Source organism: Trachurus japonicus, chromosome 8 (assembly GCF_045865225.1).
Source record: "Trachurus japonicus isolate A0001 chromosome 8, Traja_1.0".
Taxonomy (NCBI): Eukaryota; Metazoa; Chordata; class Actinopteri; order Carangiformes; family Carangidae; genus Trachurus; species Trachurus japonicus.
In genome coordinates, this window is record NC_140914.1 from 32,825,675 (window position 1) to 32,846,451 (window position 20,777).

At 46.3% G+C, this 20,777-nt stretch overlaps 1 protein-coding gene across 2 annotated transcripts; it reads right to left on the minus strand.

Annotated features, from left to right (window-relative positions):
* Window positions 1-2,555: 2,555 nt before the first annotated feature.
* On the minus strand, window positions 2,556-14,772 carry LOC146983861 (SWI/SNF-related matrix-associated actin-dependent regulator of chromatin subfamily E member 1-like). 2 transcript variants are annotated; one of them, XM_085785235.1, is made up of 11 exons: window positions 14,711-14,772; window positions 13,813-13,866; window positions 12,689-12,732; window positions 11,393-11,491; window positions 9,169-9,261; window positions 8,411-8,542; window positions 7,114-7,285; window positions 6,760-6,932; window positions 6,276-6,377; window positions 3,836-4,154; window positions 2,556-2,982 (listed from the first exon to the last, which is right to left on the minus strand). In XM_085785235.1, exons 2-11 carry the CDS (start codon window positions 13,817-13,819, stop codon window positions 2,588-2,590), a joined length of 1,536 nt encoding a protein of 511 aa, XP_085641361.1. In that variant the 5' UTR covers window positions 13,820-13,866; window positions 14,711-14,772; the 3' UTR covers window positions 2,556-2,587. The 2 variants fall into 2 exon arrangements, with proteins under 2 accessions (XP_085641361.1, XP_085641363.1); XM_085785237.1 differs by lacking the exon at window positions 14,711-14,772 and having other exon boundaries at window positions 9,181-9,261; window positions 13,813-13,834.
* Between the last annotated feature and the right edge of the window lie 6,005 nt (window positions 14,773-20,777).

Below are 20,777 nucleotides of genomic sequence, written 5' to 3' on the forward strand. Positions count from 1 at the left end.
TTCAATGTATTTTGTAATAATTGTAATTTCTGTAGATTTTTGCTCTCTGCTTATCTCTTTCTCATGGTTTATGTTGTGCTTCTGTTTCCTTTCATTTGTTCTTTGGACATGAATCATACTACAAACAATAAATATAAAAATGAAAGGAAAAAAAATGCTTATGACCACCTGCTGATGTGGCAGATTAAAAAAAAATAATAATACGAAAAGATCAGAAAGAAATCACTTTTATTTTGGATAGATAAGTTCAGACAGTACAAAAAAAGATGCAAAACAGAGGCATTTTACTAAAAACAGTCCAATTCAAGTAAGAAAATAGTCCTTTAAATGCATAAGTGACTGAGGTTACATTTGGATGAGGGTAGCCTGTGCATTTCTCTGCTGAAGTTCAACACTTGTGGTGTTACCGGGAGTATCCAGTCTAAAGGAGCGATGCTGTCGCTAAGGAAACGGCCTCGGTGTGAAGGGAGGCTCTAACAGATTAAACTCTAGTCGATGCTGATGTGTCGGCTCGTTCTACGCAAATGTGATGAATACAAGGGACAAACATCATGTCAGCGTCTTTATAATCCACAATGCAAGTTATTATTATCATCCACATCCAGGAGGCTCAGCACCTCATCTTTCTGACCTCCATTTATACATTAACTAACACTTTTCTTCAGCTTCGGTAACTGTTCAAATGCTTACAGGATGATGGTTAGTATTTAGTATTGCATGCAGAGTTATGGGTGCACAATTAAAATAAACATTTTCTTAAAAATGTGGCTTCCTCCTCCAGACCAGAAACTGTGGCGTCGCCCCGAGCCGAACTGAAACATGTAAGCAACGGCATCTGATTCAGAGAGTACAGGTGTAATGTGAAGGCTGATGGTTGATTATATTTGACTAAAATGTTCCACTAGATCTCTAACAAAGGAAACACAAAGTAGAACTAACAGTAGTTGTTATGCACATCAAACAAAATGACAGTTTAAAATTCAGAGGTTTTATTTTTTTTTTTAAAAACATGGAGGCAGAAGGAGGAGGAGGGTGGTGGTGGTGGGTGGTGGTTGGGGGGTCGGGGGGTGGGGGCCTTTCATGCAGCTTTACCCGTCAACACCAGAGAATCCACACAGCGCACAGACTAAACCCTGTGGTGGTGTTTCTGAGAAGTTAAAGTTGTGATTGAAAGGTTTTCCACATCAGGGCTGAAACCAACATTCAGACATTTCAGCCACATCAACAGTATCAGTCTACACGGTGGGAGTGGGGGGTGTATGTTTAGAAAAGATACGTATATACGATATAGACAGCCGTGCCTTCTCCCTGCGCCTCCTCCTGCAGTCACTTCATGTCACAAGTTAGTATCATAGAACAACGTCCACACCGCTACACAACAAGTCCCCTTCTAACAGCAGCCCAGGTGTGTTCATCCATCGATACGCAGCTGTTCTCATCATTCATCTCTTCAATAACTTAGAAGAATGATCCGATTTTCTCCGTCAGGCTTTTTCACCGACTCTCTTTGGGTTTGGGCTGTTGGTGTTTGCTAAGAGTGACCTGACGTGGGGCAGTGTGGGGTACGTGTCTACAGTCGGTGTGTTACCTGCAGCAGGTTTGGTTCAGTGCACTCCCAGTTGTAACAAGCAGAAGCAGCACGGACGCTGCCGAGGACGACGGGATAAGCAGGAAAAAAACTAATCTCACGGAAGAAAGATCAGATCAAGTGTAGCATTTATTTTGAAGATTTTACACACCTTTATTTTGTGGTCAAACAGCCCGGTCCTTTGGAGCGACACACACACGTACGCTTAGGAAACTCGTCACAAAGGAAGGAAGGCCTGTCTGACAGCAACATCACACTGAGGATTTTCAAAATAAAAGCAAACACTTCAAATGATACCAGCTGTTATATAGCATGTAGTATCAGCGCTCCTGCTGCCTCGGCACTGAAGTCAGCCGATCTGAAAGAAGTGACCGTGACGTTTATCAGTAACGAGAAGAAAAAGAAAAGACCGGCCGGGTGAATCAGTACGCCTAGCAACGTGAACGTGGACCCTGACAACGGGAACTGTATCTGAGGTAACAGACTGGACGATGAACAGGAGCGGCTTGGTGACACCGTCAGGCCCGTACGACGCCTCGTCTTCTTCTCTGTGGTGACGTCACACTGAACTGGCGTCGCTGCTTCTTCAACTAAAGGTGCATTCACACCGACCTTCTGTTTTTACAACGAGCAACGAGTTCACATGTCAAGTCGATGCAAACGAGCGACAGAGCGTTTAATCGCCCAATAAACGCTCTGTCGCTGGAGATGAGAAATCCCAACTCTCCGGCCGCCAGTCGCTCGTCGCTCAGCGCTGATTGGCTGCCGTGACAGACAAAAATAAAAGGTCTGGTGTGAACGCAGCTTTAAAGGAATAGTACGCAGGATTATGAAGAAGCTACTTTCTCCTTGTTTTGGTCCAGACACATGAAGCTGGATGATGAAGACCCTCGTGCACTAAGTACATGTTAACTACAGTTGACCTGACTAACAGACCCCCCCCCCCACCTGCTGCTCCTCCTGGGGGTCTACAGCTACCACCGTCACACACACCAACTCTTACATATCATACTGTTGGCTGCTCTGACTGGGGGTGAGTAGCGGCGGGGGGGGAGGGGCGGGGTCTTCTGAGGCGGGGGGCGGCGGGGGGGCCGTGGACACATTGGGGTTAGCTGCGCTGGGGGGGTTGGCTTCTGGGGTGGTGGGGGGGTCGGGGGTCGTTGCTGCTGCTGCTGCTGCTGTTGCCGTGGCGGCGGCGGGGCTGCCGTCGGCCGGTGGGGGGGGCATGCTGTTGCTGCTGCTGCTGCTGTCGTCGCTGGGGGTGCTGCTGCTCGGGGTGCTGCTCTCCCTGGGGGGCTCGGGGGGAGGGGTGGCCTTGTCGGAGGAGGGGGGGTCGGATGGAGGAGGAGGAGCAGGGGGGGGCTCTGAGGAGGCGTCTGCAGCCGCCGCTTTATCTGGGGAGCAACACACACATTCACTTAGTAGAAGTTAACAGCTGGAAGTTCTCTTTAAGGATATAGTTATAAATAAGTATATCCCATAATATCGGCCAACTGATTTCATCTACCCAATATCAGCATTATAATGCCGATAATGTAGTGACTAGGGCTGCCTTTTCTTGGTCGACCAGTAGTCGTCATTTATGGCGATTAGTCGACTAATCGACTCCAAAGATCTAACTATTCAAGATTTAAAGGGAGAGTTCAACATTTTGGCAAATTGGCCCATTGCCATAATCCCTATAGTCATAGCAGTAGGTTTGTTACCTTTAATTGTCGGTGCAAGCTGTTTTTAGAACGGCGGAGCAGAGCCGTGAGCTGCTCAGAGCTACGCTACGGAGGCTCATTATGGGATTTCTTGGTTTCTCTCTGGTGGACAAGTTGTGAGCTGCACATTCACCACGCTATGAGATAATAGCACAACGTTACCACACAGAGTTGCGTTAGAGGGAAATACAGAGACTGTTGATGAAAAACTGTCCCTGAAGGCAACGTGCATCAGCGGTTTTGCATGAATTTCCCTCTACAACAACTCTGTGTGGTAACGTTGTGTTATTATCTCATAGCGTGGTGAATGTGCAGCTCACAACTTGTCCACCAGAGCGTTGTGGAGTTGTTGGATTGTGTATTTGATGAGTTTGATGAGGGAAACCAAGAAATCCCATGAGGCTCCGTTCTAAAAACAGGTTGCACCGACAATTTAAGGTAACAAACCTACTGCTCTGACTATAGGGATTATGGCAATGGGCCATATGCCAAAATGTTGAACTATCCCTTTAAATCAAAGCCAAACTAATGTAACACCCACCTGTTGCCACTGGTGGGGGCATGTCTTCCTCCTTGGTCCCTGAAGTGGTGCTAGCTGTGGCTTTAGCATTAGCACTGCTCTGCTCTGCAGCCTTGTTCGCCGCAGCCTCCTGCTGCTGCTGCTGCTGCTGTTGTTGTTGTTGTTGTTGTTGCTGCTGCTGCTGTTGTTGTTGCTGCTGTTGAGCCTGCTGAGCAGCTTTCTCTGCCTGCTCCGCTGCCTCGCGCTCCCTCTCCTCCGCCCTGCGCCGGGCTGCCTCTTCGGCGGCGGCCATCTCTGCTGCAAGCTTCTCCATGTCCACCTCCACCTTCTGGCTGCACAGCTGCAGACACAAACACCTGAGTCAACACAACTCAGCTCTATGAAAGGTTATGAGACTGGATGTGAAGCTAAAAAGGGCAAGAGCAAAATATGTTCAAATATATTTAAAGGGACAACCAGGAGTTTTGTTAAAGTGAAGTGTTTCCACACTACATTTATGAGCCTCCGCACCGTGAAATTCTTTGACCGGTGCAAGACAGACTCATGTTTTCATTCATCAAGAATTAAAGTCAGAGGTTGGAAGACGATCACATACCGTCGTAGTTCCCACCATAAACGGAGATTCATACGGCGGCGTTATTCTCATGACTCGCCACGAAACCGAAAGTAAAGAAACGTTTCCACCACCACTAATAATAACAAAATAACGATAGAGACAGAACGATATATTTATCAAAAATGGACCATTAACAAGTGGTAACGTAGATTCATCCACATTAATATGAGACTTTTTTATTGTCGCGGAATTTTTCGTTCTGCCGATGGAGAAACTCCTCGTTGTCCCTTTAAGATTCAAAAGATTCAAGTTCATATTTACGTCAGATTATAAAATAATGAATCAGCTATGAATATTATCCTAAAGGATGTACAGAGGTGCAAACTCATCAGGGGTAAAAAAGGTGACAAGATACCGACCCCCTAGGGGGGTCCGGGGGCATGCTCCCCCGGGGAAATTTAAAAAAAAACCAACTTTAAAGGTGAATTTACAGTCAATTTTAGCATGAGACTAGGGTCCAGATTTACTCAGGTTTGCACAGCTTTTGCTCCTGTTAAACCTGCACAATCTGTCTCTCTGTGTTTGGTTTTGAAACATGTGAAGGGGGTCTTCAGCCTATGCAGGTTTAGCATGAGCAAAAGCTGTGCAAAACTAGAGAATCTGTCCCTTGATGTCCATCAGATGAACCTTGCAAACCTTGCCTTCAAACTAAATAAAATTTAATACAGACTGATTGGTTCATTGTGAAACATTTATTTATTGATGTAAATGTGTTTTCTGTAGGCTACGTAGGCTATGCTCCGAGGCAGCACTGCTCTTTCTGTCCAATAACACACGTGAAGCTTAAAAATGCCATAAGCTACATAAAACATATTAAGCGGCAATATGTATTTAAAAGATGTTCAAGCAAACAGTTCGGTTCACGGTTTTGTGGTCATGGTTTTCGGTTCGGTTTCGTATACTTTGATCGTTGGGAAAATCAATCATGTCTCGTATATTCAGGTTAAAACTGAAAGATTGAGGCAGTCTGACATCTGATCCATCATTGTGACAGTCTGAGGTTAAAAGTAGTGAGATTCTGGCTGCAAGAGAGGAGACATTGATAGTTCCAACATGTTTTAATTTATTGGGAAAAGAAAGTTATCTAACAAATGCTAAGAACAATTAGATATTCACTGAAATATATAACCTATATTTATTAATTGTGGTTCTTACAAAAAATATATCTTATAAAATATAAAAGCTAAAATGTCTCTTAAAGCTCTGCCCCTTTAATTAGTGCATACTAAATAATTTAACTTTAGCCTACTACTTTTACAACCACATTATTTACCAGCAACATAAAGTGAAACAGAGGCAGAGGTGTCCTGCCACAGTCAGTCAACCTGCTCCTCCTGCTGCTGCTGCTGCTGAGGTCGCGCTGCAGCGCTAATAAAAGCTAAACGCGCTAATCGCTAATTGGCCGCGATCGCGATCATCACACACACGCGGTCCCATACAGCACCTATACAACGCTGCTGGAGCATCTTCTAGCTCCGACTCTTTCACTCGCCATGCTCACAAAGTCGCGTTAGTTAGTCTGTATTAAACGTGAAGCTTCAGGTGTGTATTGCTGACAGAAGAGGAGCGCTGCCACCACTCGTTGTCATCCAGATAAGGTGCACGCGCCTTAAAGAGACAGGTGCATTGGCTCGGCTCGCCTCGCCTCGCCGGACCCCCCCCCCCCCCCCTCTCAAATTTTTTTTTATTGCGGATTTACACGAATCACACAAATGACCAATTTGGGATCCAAAACGGCGAATTTCGCCGAAAGGTGACAAGTTTGCACCCCTGGATGTATGAAGATCTGAATAAAGTGTCCTGCTCGCCACATAAGCCTGACTGTGTGTCTGAGGTCTGCTGTACCCGCTTCAGTTCAGTGTTGAATGAGTCGGTGGTCTCCAGGAAGCGCCTCTTCTTGTCTTGGTGACGATCTTCGATCTGCAGAAGTTCAGCCTCCAGTTTCCTCTGAGGAGCACGAGACAGGGAGAGGGTGAGACAGGAGAGACCGCTGGGCTACAGACAGAGGGTGAGACAGGAGGACTGGAGAGACCACTGGGCTACAGACAGAGGGTGAGACAGGAGGACTGGAGAGACCGCTGGGCTACAGACAGAGGGTGAGACAGGAGGACTGGAGAGACCACTGGGCTACAGACAGAGGGTGAGACAGGAGGACTGGAGAGACCACTGGGCTACAGACAGAGGGTGAGACAGGAGGACTGGAGAGACCGCTGGGCTACAGACAGAGGGTGAGACAGGAGGACTGGAGAGACCACTGGGCTACAGACAGAGGGTGAGACAGGAGGACTGGAGAGACCGCTAGGCTACAGACAGAGGGTGAGACACCTACCTGGTGCACCATGAGAGACTGGACCTGCCTCTTCAGCACCTGCATGCGGGCCGTGGTGACCACCGAGCGCACGTCGGGCACCACGATCTCACTGAGGATGTCGCTGATGAGCCGGTGGTTCCTCTGGAAGCGAGCGGCCGCCGTGTGCTTCACGGAAAACCCGTCGTCGTAGTCTGGGCAGGACACGGAAGAGAAGACTTAATGATGGAGGAGGTCAACGGGCCACTTACACATCAGTGATTCCATTCAAACTGTTGCAACTGTTATCAGTGAAAATCCAACAAAAAATAAGATAAAACAACCAGTAATTTCTTTGTTGCGTAGCACAGCTGTTTATCCACATTAAAAACTTGCCATCGGGGTCTTCAGCGGGCTGGATGCTCATGTACGGCTCGCCTTTGTCCATACGACTCTGCCGCTGCCTGCTCTCCTCCTCCATCGCCGCCTCGGCCCGGTTCTTGGCGTTGATGTAGGCCAGGTAGGCTGGGGAATTGTGGTAGGCCTTTAAAGAGTCGTTATACTCGATCTGAGAGAGGAAAGGAGACAAGAGAAAAAAATAAGATGAGCAACGGGCCGCTTTATCTGACTGCAGCAAAGAATCTTTTCCCTCATGTTTTTATACTCTTTTGAATACCATATGCAAACGGCAAGTGGGCCATCATAAGGCTTTTAGGTGGCCAACTGTATAACTGTTCCTTAGGGATGCACATTTATAACTTTTTGCTGGCCGATAGGCGACACTCACTAACCGATAGGATTAAAATGCTCTATTAAACGTAGTGACTAGTGCCGATCGGCAACCTGACCCTCTATCGGCGATCAACAATGTTTGTTTTTTCTATAAAAACACGAGGGCTGCCCCCGACCAAAGATTTTCTTGGTCGGCCAACAGTCATCATTTAGGGCGATTAGTCGACTAAGTCTTTCTGTAACAGTCTGTAGCAACATCGGGAAGTCGCTTTTGACAAACAAGAACTGACAGCATATTGAGTTTGACTTAATTTTGACAAGACATAGCTCCAAATGTTTGTTTTTTACTTGCGACCAATCGTCCGATTAAATTTTGGTCGACTAATGCTTGGTTGACTATTTGGGGGCAGCTCTAAAACACACACGTTGCTACAGCTGTGCAGCCACATCCATTGTGGAGGTTCCCAGTGCCCAAAGCAGCTGGAGACCCAAGATCACGGGAGAACTACAAACTATCGTGATACCTCCGTGTACAAAGAGAGATTAAAATGTAAAAACAGATCCCTTTGTCTTTCTGTTTCAGTTTGTTTCAGTTTGTATGCTTGTAGAACAGGTGTGTTGTATCATAAAATATCACAGTTTTCCACCTCCATGATTAATATTTTTTTATCCATGACACCTTGTGAGCTTTGGGTCCCTCTGACTGATCGACGAGTTGTTGTTTGTGCCAGCGGGTGAAACTAATGTTGACCAAGGGATGGTTTACGATCGGGAGGTTTGTCCTTGTGTTTCATTTTTTAATTTACCGGATGCTCGGTGCGTTTGACTTCCTGTGTGGGGCGATCTAATCGAGGTGGATCGATGCGTGACGGACGGCTATGACGGACTGTGGCGGAAATGCTTTGACTGACTTGAATGGATGCAAACGGTCACAGTGCAAAATGGACGAGCGTCCCCTCACCTTCTCGGCCTCGTACTCGTTCAGGTAGTCCTGCTTCTCCTCGTCCGTCAGGTCCCTCCACATGCCTCCGATGATCTTTCCGATCTCCCACAGCTTCAGGTCGGGGTTGGACGCCTTCACCTGGTCCCATACCTTGCATGTGCACGCAAACACAAGACGCAAACACGTGCACAAGCAGAAGCGTTTCACACACACACGCACACACACAGACATAACACATGGTCAATACAAATCATCTGCAGTTCATTGTAAAAATAGAAAAAGTGTTTTCAAGGAGACAGTGAAGGATATAAAAGGAGGAAAAGTGCACAGGAGGGAAAACTACACCCCTACATAAAACACCTCGTGGGCAGATTATCAACTGGCAAAAAGGTGAAGCACCCAGTGCAAAAAGGGCAGGATGGAACAGAATGAAAGACTTCTAAAGACAGAAGCGCTGGTTTTATGTTTTATGTTTTATAAACTTGATCTTAAAGCAGATTTACAGCTGTAAATCTAGAGAAGCAGCCAAGACAGGAGGGAAATGAGGCAAGAGGAGATCATGCTTGCACATGCGTGTTATTCCTCTTTAGCGCTTGACAAACACTGGAGACTACTGTAAGCCAACGGGGATAACAAGAGTGGAAAGTCTCCACTAGATGGTTGAGGTGGTGGTGAGGCGTCATGGCTTGGCTGTCTCCCACCCTCAAACCGCTGCACCTTTTTCAGGGGATGGGAGGACAAGCAGTAAAAGCAGACACCGTGGATGGGTGTCTTACCTTCCTGCTTACCTTCCGGCTGTACCGCATGTAAGGCATCAGTGGCTTGTCTGGAGGTTTGGGAGGCTTTGGGACAGTAATGCCTGTGGAGTTCTGTGAAAGGGGGAGAAAAAGAGAGAGGGGGGGTAGGAGGGGGGGAGAAAAATATAAATGAGGATAGAGAGGGCGGGAAGAGGGGGAAAAAAAGAAACAAGGGGCAGAGGTTTGGAGAGGGGAAAGAAAAGCAGAGTGTTAGAAAATATCTGCTGTTTACAGTCTGATGATGGTGACATGTAATAATGACAATTCATCACACTGTCTCTTCCAGCTGGATACAAAGTAACTGATAACTGCCAAAGCATTAACATGCATTAACGGATATAAATCAATTTCCGCAGCCAACGGTTGCATGGTTTAAAATATTAAATGACGTGACAATTACTGAGATTTTCTAATTGACAATTCAATCCTGCACAGAATGTGTGTTGTTGCTGGAAACGTAAGGATGAGTGACTGCAGGAAGTCAAACATCTGAACAAAATAAAACCACTCCCAGTGAAGCTGTACTGGTTGCAAAACAAGCAGGCGGGCCGAGATGACAAAATATGGGATACGCGTTTTGAAAAAAGTGGCACAAGCGGCCGAGCTCACGAAGCAGCCTCGTGTGATCGTCTGACAATCACACCTCTGTGACGGCCACTTGTGTGTGTTGGGAGTCTCAGCGCTCAAACAGAGGCAGGGACGTAGTGAGCGGAATATCGTATTTCATAGCACAAGACATGATGTGAATAAGGACGTTAGAAGAACTGGGTTTGTAAACAGCTGTAAGGATTTAAGCCTGAGCAAATATGAAATAGGAATATAAGATTTAACCCACTTGAAAGGGGGAAAAAAAAGGGAGAAATCAATATGTGGCAATAAATGCTGATTATAATGGCAGTCGCCATAAATAAATCAATGTATGGGAATGGCTGCTCTTTATTTCCCAGCTCTACCTTGAACTATTTATAGAGACCATCAGAAAGAAATCAAACCATTACAAAGCTCAAACTGTTTTTAGAAAAGCTGACTGACTGCTAGGCAGGAAGATAATGGCAATCACAATAACTGATTGATTGATTTCCCTTGTTACTGATTTAGAAGTTCCCATTGGTCGTTTTTATTTGGTGATTGAACAGGAAACAGTGGACTGGTATTTTTGTGCCTAAATGAGTCATACATATTATCATTACTTTGTTTAAAGTCGACAACATTTACACTTTAAAAAAAAGTTTTCTTTTTGGTATAGTGATGAATCATGACTTTGGTAGAATGAATTAAAGATCAATTTACAAACACAATCAACTTAACGTTTCAGTGTCAAAATTGATAGAATCAATGACAACAAGATCATTATATTGGAACATAACCATTGTGTACTGAGCCTGTGGTCATTTTTACTGTACAAAGGAGTGGTGGCCATTTAAATAAGCAATTAGAAGATAGAAATGAACTAAACTAATCTTATATCTCCACACCTCCTGGTATGGATGTCTACCTGAATTACTACTAATCCAATCCCTTTCCTTTTTAAATCCTGATCCTTTTACAAACTCTTCAACTTTGTTTCCACAAACGGCTGGAGAGGAAAAAAAATTGTTTTAAATTCTGTCTCTTGATTATTATCATCCTCTGTATTCTCCAACTTTATGAACATTTTAATGCTAATGGCCTATTTCCACCCCCCCATCCCATACCTGTGTATTTAGTCCATGATGCCCTCCTAAAGCCCATACCTGTGTATTTAGCCCATGATGCCCCCCCCCCCTCCCTCCGAAAGCCCATACCTGTGTATTTAGTCCATGATGCCCCCCTCCCCTCCCTCCTAAAGCCCATACCTGTGTATTTAGTCCATGATGCCCCCCTCCCCTCCCTCCTAAAGCCCATACCTGTGTATTTAGTCCATGATGCCCCCCTCCCCTCCCTCCTAAAGCCCATACCTGTGTATTTAGTCCATAATGCCCCCCTCCCCTCCCTCCATCCAGCCCATACCTGTGTATTTAGTCCATGATGCCCCCTCCCCTCCATCCAGCCCATACCTGTGTCCATGATGCCCCCCTCCCCTCCCTCCTAAAGCCCATACCTGTGTATTTAGCCCATGATGCCCCCCTCCCCTCCCTCCTAAAGCCCATACCTGTGTATTTAGCCCATGAGGCCCCCCCCCCTCCCTCCTAGACCCCGTACCCTCCCTCCATCATGTCATTACCCTGCTGGAGCCTCCGGAGCTCCCTCCCAGGCGGAGGTTGTTGTAGGCCAGATGGCTGTAAGGGTTGTAGCCCACAAACCCAGGGGTGGAGGGCATTTGCTGATGGAAGACAAATGAGACAAAACACGAATGAGAAATGGCTCACAAACAAGAGGAGGAAGAGGGATCAACATAAATAAGTGAAAAGGGAGGGGAAACATGAAAATATGTAGATTTTTTTATTTTTATTTGTATATTGTTTTGCTTGTTTGTTTGTTTTCCATGACATCGGCTGTGCTGCCATTCAGAGCGAGTACACAACATGTGAAACAAAATCAAATGATCCTTTTAAAACATAAGTTGCCTGTATTTTATTATCTGTCTGTTCCATCGCAATTCAACTGAACACACGTTGTGTCCTGCTGCTGAATGTACGGACATGAAAAAGCAACAAAACAAGCACGTTGGTTCCTTCACTGCATAGACATCTGCTGACATTACAATAGCTTAAAGGGATAGTAGCATTTTTTTAAAGTGGGGTTGTATGATCTACAAATAGCCCCTAAGTACTTTAATTGCAGTTTTTATTTGGACCTAACCAACTGCTGATCGGCGGGCGCTAACCCTGGGCGGAGGGATACGTGAGTTGGTTCGGTCCAAATAAAAACTGTGTTTTTCCTGCACTTTGAAGGGCTGGAAAAAATTGTATTATAGAGAAAAGGGAACTGTGTATTTTTTTCAGGTAAAACCTCTTTTAGGCCGTGAAAATAGGCCGTTTCTTTGGGTCTGTTCACAACACTGTATGTTGTAAATCTCTGGGCAGGGCTATTATGGGCTGGCGTTGCTAACGGGAGGAGTGCAGAGAGTCTTCTACTGCAATTAAAGTACTTAGGGGCTATTTGGAGATCATACAACCCCACTTTAAAAAAAATGCTACTATCCCTTTAACTCTGAAATTAGATGTTTAAAAGCTTGACGTTCTATTTAAAAAACAGATTTCAAAGAAATGTGTTCCCCAGTCGCAACAATGCTTTGTAAGAGCGGGCGAAACTTGAACCCATCTGTGCGAGACTCTTCGGTACGTGGCGGTATGACGGGAGAAGGCAGGAGTGAAAGCGATGATGGGAAGCTGAACAACTTCTGTGTGTTCAGACAGAAGAAATTAAATCAAAGGAATAAAAATAAAGAGGGAGTAAGACAGCGTGAAAATAAAGATTTTAAAAAAGGAACCAAAAAGAGTGTGCTACGCTGCACCAACAACGGCCAACCCTGGCAGCTAGACGGTGAGTGGACTGGGACCGAGAGCTGTGCACTTACTGTTGTTGGGGCCGGGGGAGGGGGAGGGGCGTAGGATGGTCGTTCTGTGCAAGAAAGAAAAACAAGTAACATTAGTCAGATATTACCTCAACCCGCTGCATATCATTTATATGTTTTGGGAATCATTTTTTTGCTGCATAACAATCCCTCCACAGTCTGCCGCCAACACATCCGCAACCTCGGCCCAAAACGTTCACGTTGTGTAACAAAGGAGCTCGACGACAAGGTGAACTCAACTACTGTGTTACCATCAGTAATGAAGTACTCCATTTGTTTCAACGTCAGATGTGTTGATGATGAATGAGCAGATGTACCAATGTTGAATATTTTTAAAACCAAAGACTGTGTTGATACATGTATTCATTCTGATTTAAAAAATATACCAAATATCACTACATCCTCCAACAACAGTGCCAGTGAACAGCTGAATCCCTGCTGTGTGTATGAGTCAACATTAGGAGAGTTCCCGACACCACAGACGAACAACACTTTGACATCCATGTAGACAGGAAGGTCATAGAAATTCTAAATATTTTATGATCACATTTGTATTTATTTGTTTATTTAGATAGGACAGCGCACATTGATGAACGTACACAAGTATGTAAAAATACCAGATTGTAGCCCATAGTACCATTTGCATAAAAACAGTTTCAAACAACACTGCAATACATATAATAGAAAAGAAAATGAAGAGCCAACAATGGAGAAGAAGAAGATAATATTATTTTGAAACCAATCAGCTCATAATGTCACTGGCTGGGAGGATGTCAACATCATGCTATTCCTATTGTCCCAACCACTCACATGAAAACAAAACAAAAAAAAGATGTGTACAACCGGACAGAACTATAACAACTGATAATATAATGTTTCTCCAGTGCCACTAAAATTACAGAAGTATTACATCTATGAACATAAAGGGCAAAATAAAAAAGTTGCCATTTGATTTGATGCTGTTGAAAACGGTTGCAAGTGCAGTGAATGAAAGCAAAGGGAACCGGCTACTACTATAGACTGGTGGTTTACTACAATACAAAGCATCATGCTGTGAACAGGAACATAACCACCAGCACTGGGTCGACTTAGCCACTGGTAGTAACATGCATGTTTACGTTACTTACTTGACATCTTGGCTGTAGAGTTAGAGAAAACTGCTCATTCTTCTACTGGCTGACCTGAAAGAGAACACGAGAAAACACTAATCAATCACATCAGTTGAATTACAGACACCCCATTAATACAGTAGAAATACTTGTTGAGGAAAACGACCAGAAGACTCGGGGATATGACTGAACTGAAAATGACTGAGTAGCTAAGTTACCGCCGGTGACCGTTGACAACAACAACGGCTGACGGGGCCTAGAAGCTAGCTTAGCATACCCAGCTAGCATACCCAGCTAGGCCTGCTAGCCAAACTAGCTAACACAAAGGGGCCATTTGCCCTGTCATAATGATACTGAGGCTGCTATCTAACTTGTGAATTTTGTGTTAAGTTAATTTGAAACAGTATTATCAAAAGACAACACAAAAAGCTCGCCGCTGAAGCTAAAGCAGCGCCGGTAGGTTGAGTAAAGCTCGCCGCTGAAGCTAAAGCAGCACCGGTAGGTTGAGTAAAGCTCGCCGCTGAAGCTAAAGCAGCACCGGTAGGTTGAGTAAAGCTCGCCGCTGAAGCTAAAGCAGCACCGGTAGGTTGAGTAAAGCTCGCCGCTGAAGCTAAAGCAGCACCGGTAGTGTGAGTAAAGCTCGCCGCTGAAGCTAAAGCAGCGGCGGTAGTGTGAGTAAAGCTCGCCGCTGAAGCTAAAGCAGCGGCGGTAGTGTGAGTAAAGCTCGCCGCTGAAGCTAACGTGAGGGACAATAGCAGCTAACAGCAGCTAACTCGGCACATGGAGGTGATTAACACGACTAGCTAAACCACTGAGAGGCAAAGGAAACGTATTTTGAGGGATTTTAAAACACAGGCAATGTGGCACCATTTCACATTTCAAGTAATTGCGCTGAAAACAAGGTAAATGTACTCACTGAGTCGTCCTTTGTTCCCTCCGTGGAGCCGCCTAGTAATCCGCCTTTCTCACACACACCGGAAGTAGCTACTGTCCCTGCTCGCGCTGGGCAGCGGAAGTGGTGTTTTCAGAATAAAGTGCAGTCGCAGCTGTGTCCCAATTCAGGGGCTGCATCCTTCGGAGGGTGGATTTGAAGGCCGATTACGTCACAGCGCTGCGCGAAGGCTGTCCCAATTCGTCTAAATTCGAAGGCTCCTCCAAATGCAGCCTCCAAATGCGTCCTCCTTTCCCCTGCATTCGGAGGATGCACCGCTACTATCCTTCGCGGCCTCCCGTATCCCAAGATGCTTTGCTGCACCGTTGTTGTTATTAGCAACCTAGCCGTTAGCTATCGAACGTAGCAGCTCCGTGCTGTAGCCATGGTAACCCGGCTCTGCGGCCGGCTCGGAGGTGTGGCTGCCCGCTGCTGAGCTCTGCTCTGCTCTGGCTGCACAGGTGAGGAGCGGAGGCAAAGCATCTTGTGTGTGACAACTTTTAATAAGAAAGCTATGAAAACACATTACTTGTGCTCTCTTTATTCTCTATTCACTTAATAGCCTTAACAGCCTGAAGCTTAGCCCCCTGGCTGCTGTTCAATGGTTTGTTTATTAGTATATTAATGATAACTGCCCTTGTATTGATTCTACTTCTTTAAAAAAAAAAAAAAAAAAAAAGTGAGGAGCGGAGGAGCGGTAGAGCCGTTGCAAGCGCCACTTTTAAATGTTTAACGTCCGGCCGTTGTTTACGTTACGCCGTTGTTACGTTCGGATCAGGAAATGCTCTGAAGGCTAGACCGTCCCATTTACCGACCGTTGATGCGGCCCCCGGAGGAGCCTCCGAAGCCATTGCCTCCGGAGACCGCGTAGGCTGGGTCCTCCGAAGGCTGCAGCCCCTGAATTGGGACACAGCTGCTGTGAACGCGCTGCTGCTGCTGCTGTTAATAATGCTGCTGCTGCTGCTGCTGCTGCTGCTGCTGCTGCTGTTAATAATGCTGCTGCTGCTGCTGCTGCTGTTGTTAATGCTGCTGCTGCTGCTGCTGCTGCTGCTGCTGCGCCATGAATCCATTCAGTAGCCTCGCCCTCGGATATATAAAAAAGATAAACATTTTCAAACTTATGGTTGACTGCTAATGGTGGCATTGCAACAGCTTCACAAATTGAGTAAACCATTCACTGTCGTGTAGGCAGATTTGAAACCACAGTAAAAAGAAAAATCAGTTTTTGAGGTAAAATAATGGGAGCGCCGGGTCGATTGATACACTTTTCATTTAAACGTCTTTTTCAAAGATGACGTTACGTACACAAACATTTTTATCATGTGATCAACAACTCACATGTGTATTCTCTTAGTTACAAGTGTAATTTAACACATATGTTGGATGATCGCGCTGTTTTATAACTTTGAACGTAAGTTGACATTTGTCTCAAACGCCCCACCTATGCGGGTCGTTTGAGACACAGAGGAGGGACTGAAACAGCATGTTTTAAACAGAAACTACTGACATTACTCTCGTTTTTATGCAGCATATCAGACAACATACTAGTGGACTCGTCATTGCCAAAATGTCACATAATTTCTCACAATATAAATAGGTCAAATAAATATTTTTGTCCCGTGCGTAATTGTCAAGATCCGCATTTCGATTAAACTCGCCTTTCTTCTTTTGTACGAGTTGTTGGACGACTGCATTTTCATTTGATTTACTTATTTCCCTGTCCTAAGTCATGTTTATGGATACACAGTTGAACATATTGTAATTTTACCCTCAGCATTTTCCCCTCACTTTGCTGAATATCTGTTGATTCACGTCATAAACACGAACATTAAAAATATGTGGTGTTTATTAAAAATATGTTGTTCATTCAAATCGGTTGTTGTTCATTGCAAAACAGTTAGGCTATTAAAGCAGATATCATCGGCACGGCCGTTTCGGCTAATGCTGTGTTCAAGGCAGGCTTTTGAAACCGTAAGTTACAGCTTCAAGTCACAACTACGACTTGGTAGCGTTCCAGGTAACCCGTAGCTCGTGTTTTTACCGTCCTGTTGTCTGTGAAAGTTCCCTATAACGGCCACTCGTAACTTCCGACCCGTGAACTCGTACCAGATCGAACTGGTATGACTTCACAGGAAGGAAAAACACAAAGTACGAGTTTCCTTGAACGCACCATGAGTTAGCAGCCCCCGCCCTTGTCAGGCATCAATTGGTCCTCGTGCTACGTCACCACATTCACGCGCATCCCTTGGCTGCACACACAGCCCTTCATGCCGTTCTCTCCCCTCATTGGATAACACTTGTATCCCACAAGGAAAATTTTCTCCTCGGGTTACAGCAGAGCAGAGTGACGGAGAGACTCGTGTTTAGGCTGAAATACTTCATGTAAGTGATTGCTGACGGAAAATAGGACTATTTAGGACTTATATTAACAAAAACATTCCACTGATATCTGCTTTAATTTGGTGATTTATACAGATATTGATCGCGCAGTGTGACCACAATCACTACGCACGGTGGCGTGAGGGACATTTGAAACAGCTGTATCAATCGTCCCTGCAGCGACTACTGACAATAAAACCTGTTTTGCCTCTAAACTTCAAAACTATGACATTTCATAATTTAGGACCTGTTTATGTACGAATTCATCTGTTGTTAGGTCATATTATTATTGCATGAAACACACAATACAACTTTTGATCACAAAAAAACTACAGCACCTAACATTTTACTTTCCGTAGTCAAAAACTGGTTCGCGCTAATAACTTTTGAATGGCGTGACGTAATTTCACAAGCTTTCCCAGGATTGGTCGGTGTTGAGTGCTGAACATAGTGACAAAATCTGACGGCTCAAGCTTGTGTGGTTTTCGAGGAAATCGCTGTGTATCAATCGTCCCGTGTATCAATCGACCCGGCTCTCCCCTATTTGTTAAACATCTACTATGAGTCTAAGATGTTAGGAGCCTTCGCACATGGTCCAGTCCAAACTATTTGGATTTTGAAATTTAGAGGCTTGCTGTGATGCCACCATTAGGACAATTGTCTTGTGTTTCGTGTTGAGGACAACTGACATTTTGATCAGTCATCATCATCATCACCCTTGCTGGGTCTCGAACCCACAGCCTCTGACACCAAGAACCAGCTCCTAACTTGCTGAGCTAATTGGCTGGTAGTGAGACCTGCTGTGTAGCTTCATTTATCGACTCAGGGAGTCAATGCCCAGGCAGCTGTTGTGATGAAATGGTCAAAATGTCAGAAATTCTTTTATCTAAACAAAAATCTGATAATACATGGGATCTGGCATGGGGTTGGACGTTTCTGTAAGGTTTGGTGAGTTTTCACCCATGGGAAGTATGGTTTCCTTGGAAGTAGAAAGAAGAAGATGACACTGGATCTTTGTGCAAAATTTAGTGAGCTTTCGCCCATGGTCCGGTCCAAGCTATTTGTTTTGTTTGTTTTTTTATTTAGAGGCTTGCTGTGATGTCACCATGAGGACATCTGGCATTTTGATGCGTCATTATCATCATCACTCTTGCTGGGTCTTGAACCCACATCCCCTCGCATCACAAGCCAGGGCTTAACTCACTGAGCTAATTATCTGGAAGAGAGACATGGTGTGTGTCTTCTCAAATAGACTCAAGGAGTCAGTGTCCGGGCAGCTGTTGTGAACGCAGATTTCTAAACAAAAATCTGTTAATAGAGGGTATGCACATGACGTCACGGTACTCGGAAGTCGCTGTGGAACGTCCACTGAGTGGCAAAAAGACGAGTGGCAGAGCCGTCAAAGTTCAAAAACGAGCAAGTAACGAAGCGATTTCCTCCGAGCCCACACAAGTCTGACATGTCTAGCTTTGCCAGCATGTAAAGCAGCATGACCTAGCAGAGCTGCTAAAAATCATGAGGACACGTCTCACTTTGACCGAGTTACATTCAAGAACCTGTTCTCAATGACGGAAAGTAAATTCACTGGAGCGGTCATTTTTTTCGATGGATCAGCTGTGTTTACAGTTTCAGGTGTCGTAGTTCTGATGTTTAGACAGATAAATTAGTCCTCTAACACATCCTACAGTTTGACTGGTCAGAGTCTTTCAGAATAAAAGCAGCTCGTGTTTTAGTGTCGGGAGTCACTGTCAGGACGACAGTAACAGCTGTAATCTCGTCCCTCTGCACAGTAACAGCAGCCTGTCAGTCACTCTGCAGGTGCCGCGGTCACACTGCGTATTGTGTTCGTGCAGGAGTCAATGACCACAACGTGTTGCTTCGTTTGTTGCGTTTACTGAACTGACGCACACCTTACATTTTACGACCTTGCCGTACATCACTGCTGAAAACCTTAAAGACACAGTAACCTGTCAATTGCAGTGCATAACCTACCAGAGTCCAACAGGACACATTATGAAGACAAACTGCTTGTTTTCAGACATAACATTTTCCCCCCACCCCCCAGGGAACAGAAACATAACATTCACCTCGCACCCCACCCCAATATCAATGTCACCCTGTCACATAGTCCCCATGCCAGACAGGCGGGGCCCTCATTCTCTGAGGGCGTGCTGGCCCTGAAGCTGCGTCGAGTGGCGCTGGTGGGTCCCCTGCCACCCGATTACCTCCTGGCCGGGGTTGCCAACCTAGAGCTGCCGGCGACAGAGGTGAGGCTGGTACAGTGGGGCTTGCAACTCTGTGCAGGCGGTTTGAGTGCCAACGAGTCCCGTTCTCCAGTCTGTAAGTGGCCGGCCCCAGCTGCTTAGTCACCCGCAGGGGCTCTGACCAGTATGACTGCAGCTTATTTTGGCGGTGGAGGCGTTTGATCCTGACCCAATCCCCTGCTGAAAGTGAGGGGGTCTGCACTCTACGTGTGGCATCGTACTTCTCTTTCATCCGAGCCTGCGAATGTTTCACCTGAGCTCTGGCTTTCTGGAGCCCTGGGCTCCCACGTGCAGGAGGTGGCTCAGCTCTCAAGCAGTCAGTGGTTGCTTTAGTTCACGTCCAATCATTAGCAATGCAGGTGACACTCCAGTGGTGGAATGTTTGGATGCCCGGATGGTCAGGAGAGTTTGGTTGAGAGTGTCGCTGAAGGTCTTCCCTTCCTCCAGACAGGCTCGGATACCATTTTTGAGAGTTTTATTCAGTCTTTCCACCCCTCCATTACTCTCTGGGTGATACACTGCCGTCCTGATGTGCTTGATGGACCGCAGCGTGAGAAACTCTGCGAACTCTGCTGATGTGAATTGGGGCCCGTTATCTGTTGTGACCACACCCGGGAGGCCCCAGCGCCCAAACAGGTTGTCCAGGCGGTCGACGATGGAGTGCACGGTGATGGAGCTCAATTGGAAAACCTCTGGCCATTTCGAATGAAGATCGTGCACCACCAGCAGGTACCGGGCATGAGCAGGCGCCCCGTGAAGTTCACCGCAGATGTCGACCTGGATATGTTCCCAGGGTGAAGACGGCCAAGGGGTTGGGGTGAGAGGGGCTGTGGCGGGCTGGCCTGTTTTCCCACTCAGAAGGCAGCAGGCGCAGTTACGCACCAGCTCCTCAACGTCAGAGTCTATGTGGGGCCACCAAACTGTATCCCGGCAGCGCTGCTTTACCTTGACCACCCCAAGGTGCCCCTCATGTGCCATGTGTAGCACTCTGGACCTGAGAGTCTCTGGAATGACCGCACGGTGACCGCGAGCTAGGCACACAGCCCCCCAGCAGGAGAGCTCGTTGCGGAAGCGGTAGTAGGGAAGCAGCCTATCATCCACTTTGGCAGGCCAGCCGTCCCGGACGTAGGTGCGGAGAGTCATGAGGGCCTCATCAGCAGCTGAGGCCTGCTGCAGCTCCGCCAGGGTGACTGCTGAGCTGAGGGGCCCGTGCAGGATGTGGACCCAGTCTTCGTCGCTCTCTGGGTCTGATGACACCCCACCCATCTCCTTCGTCACCGACACAGCCCTGGACAGGAGGTCGGCCACTGTGTTGGCCCGCCCAGGCACAAACTCCAGACTGAAGTTGTACTGGTTCAGCCTGTCAGCCCACCTTAGCAGTCTCATAGGCCTGTGCCCCGAGCCTTGGG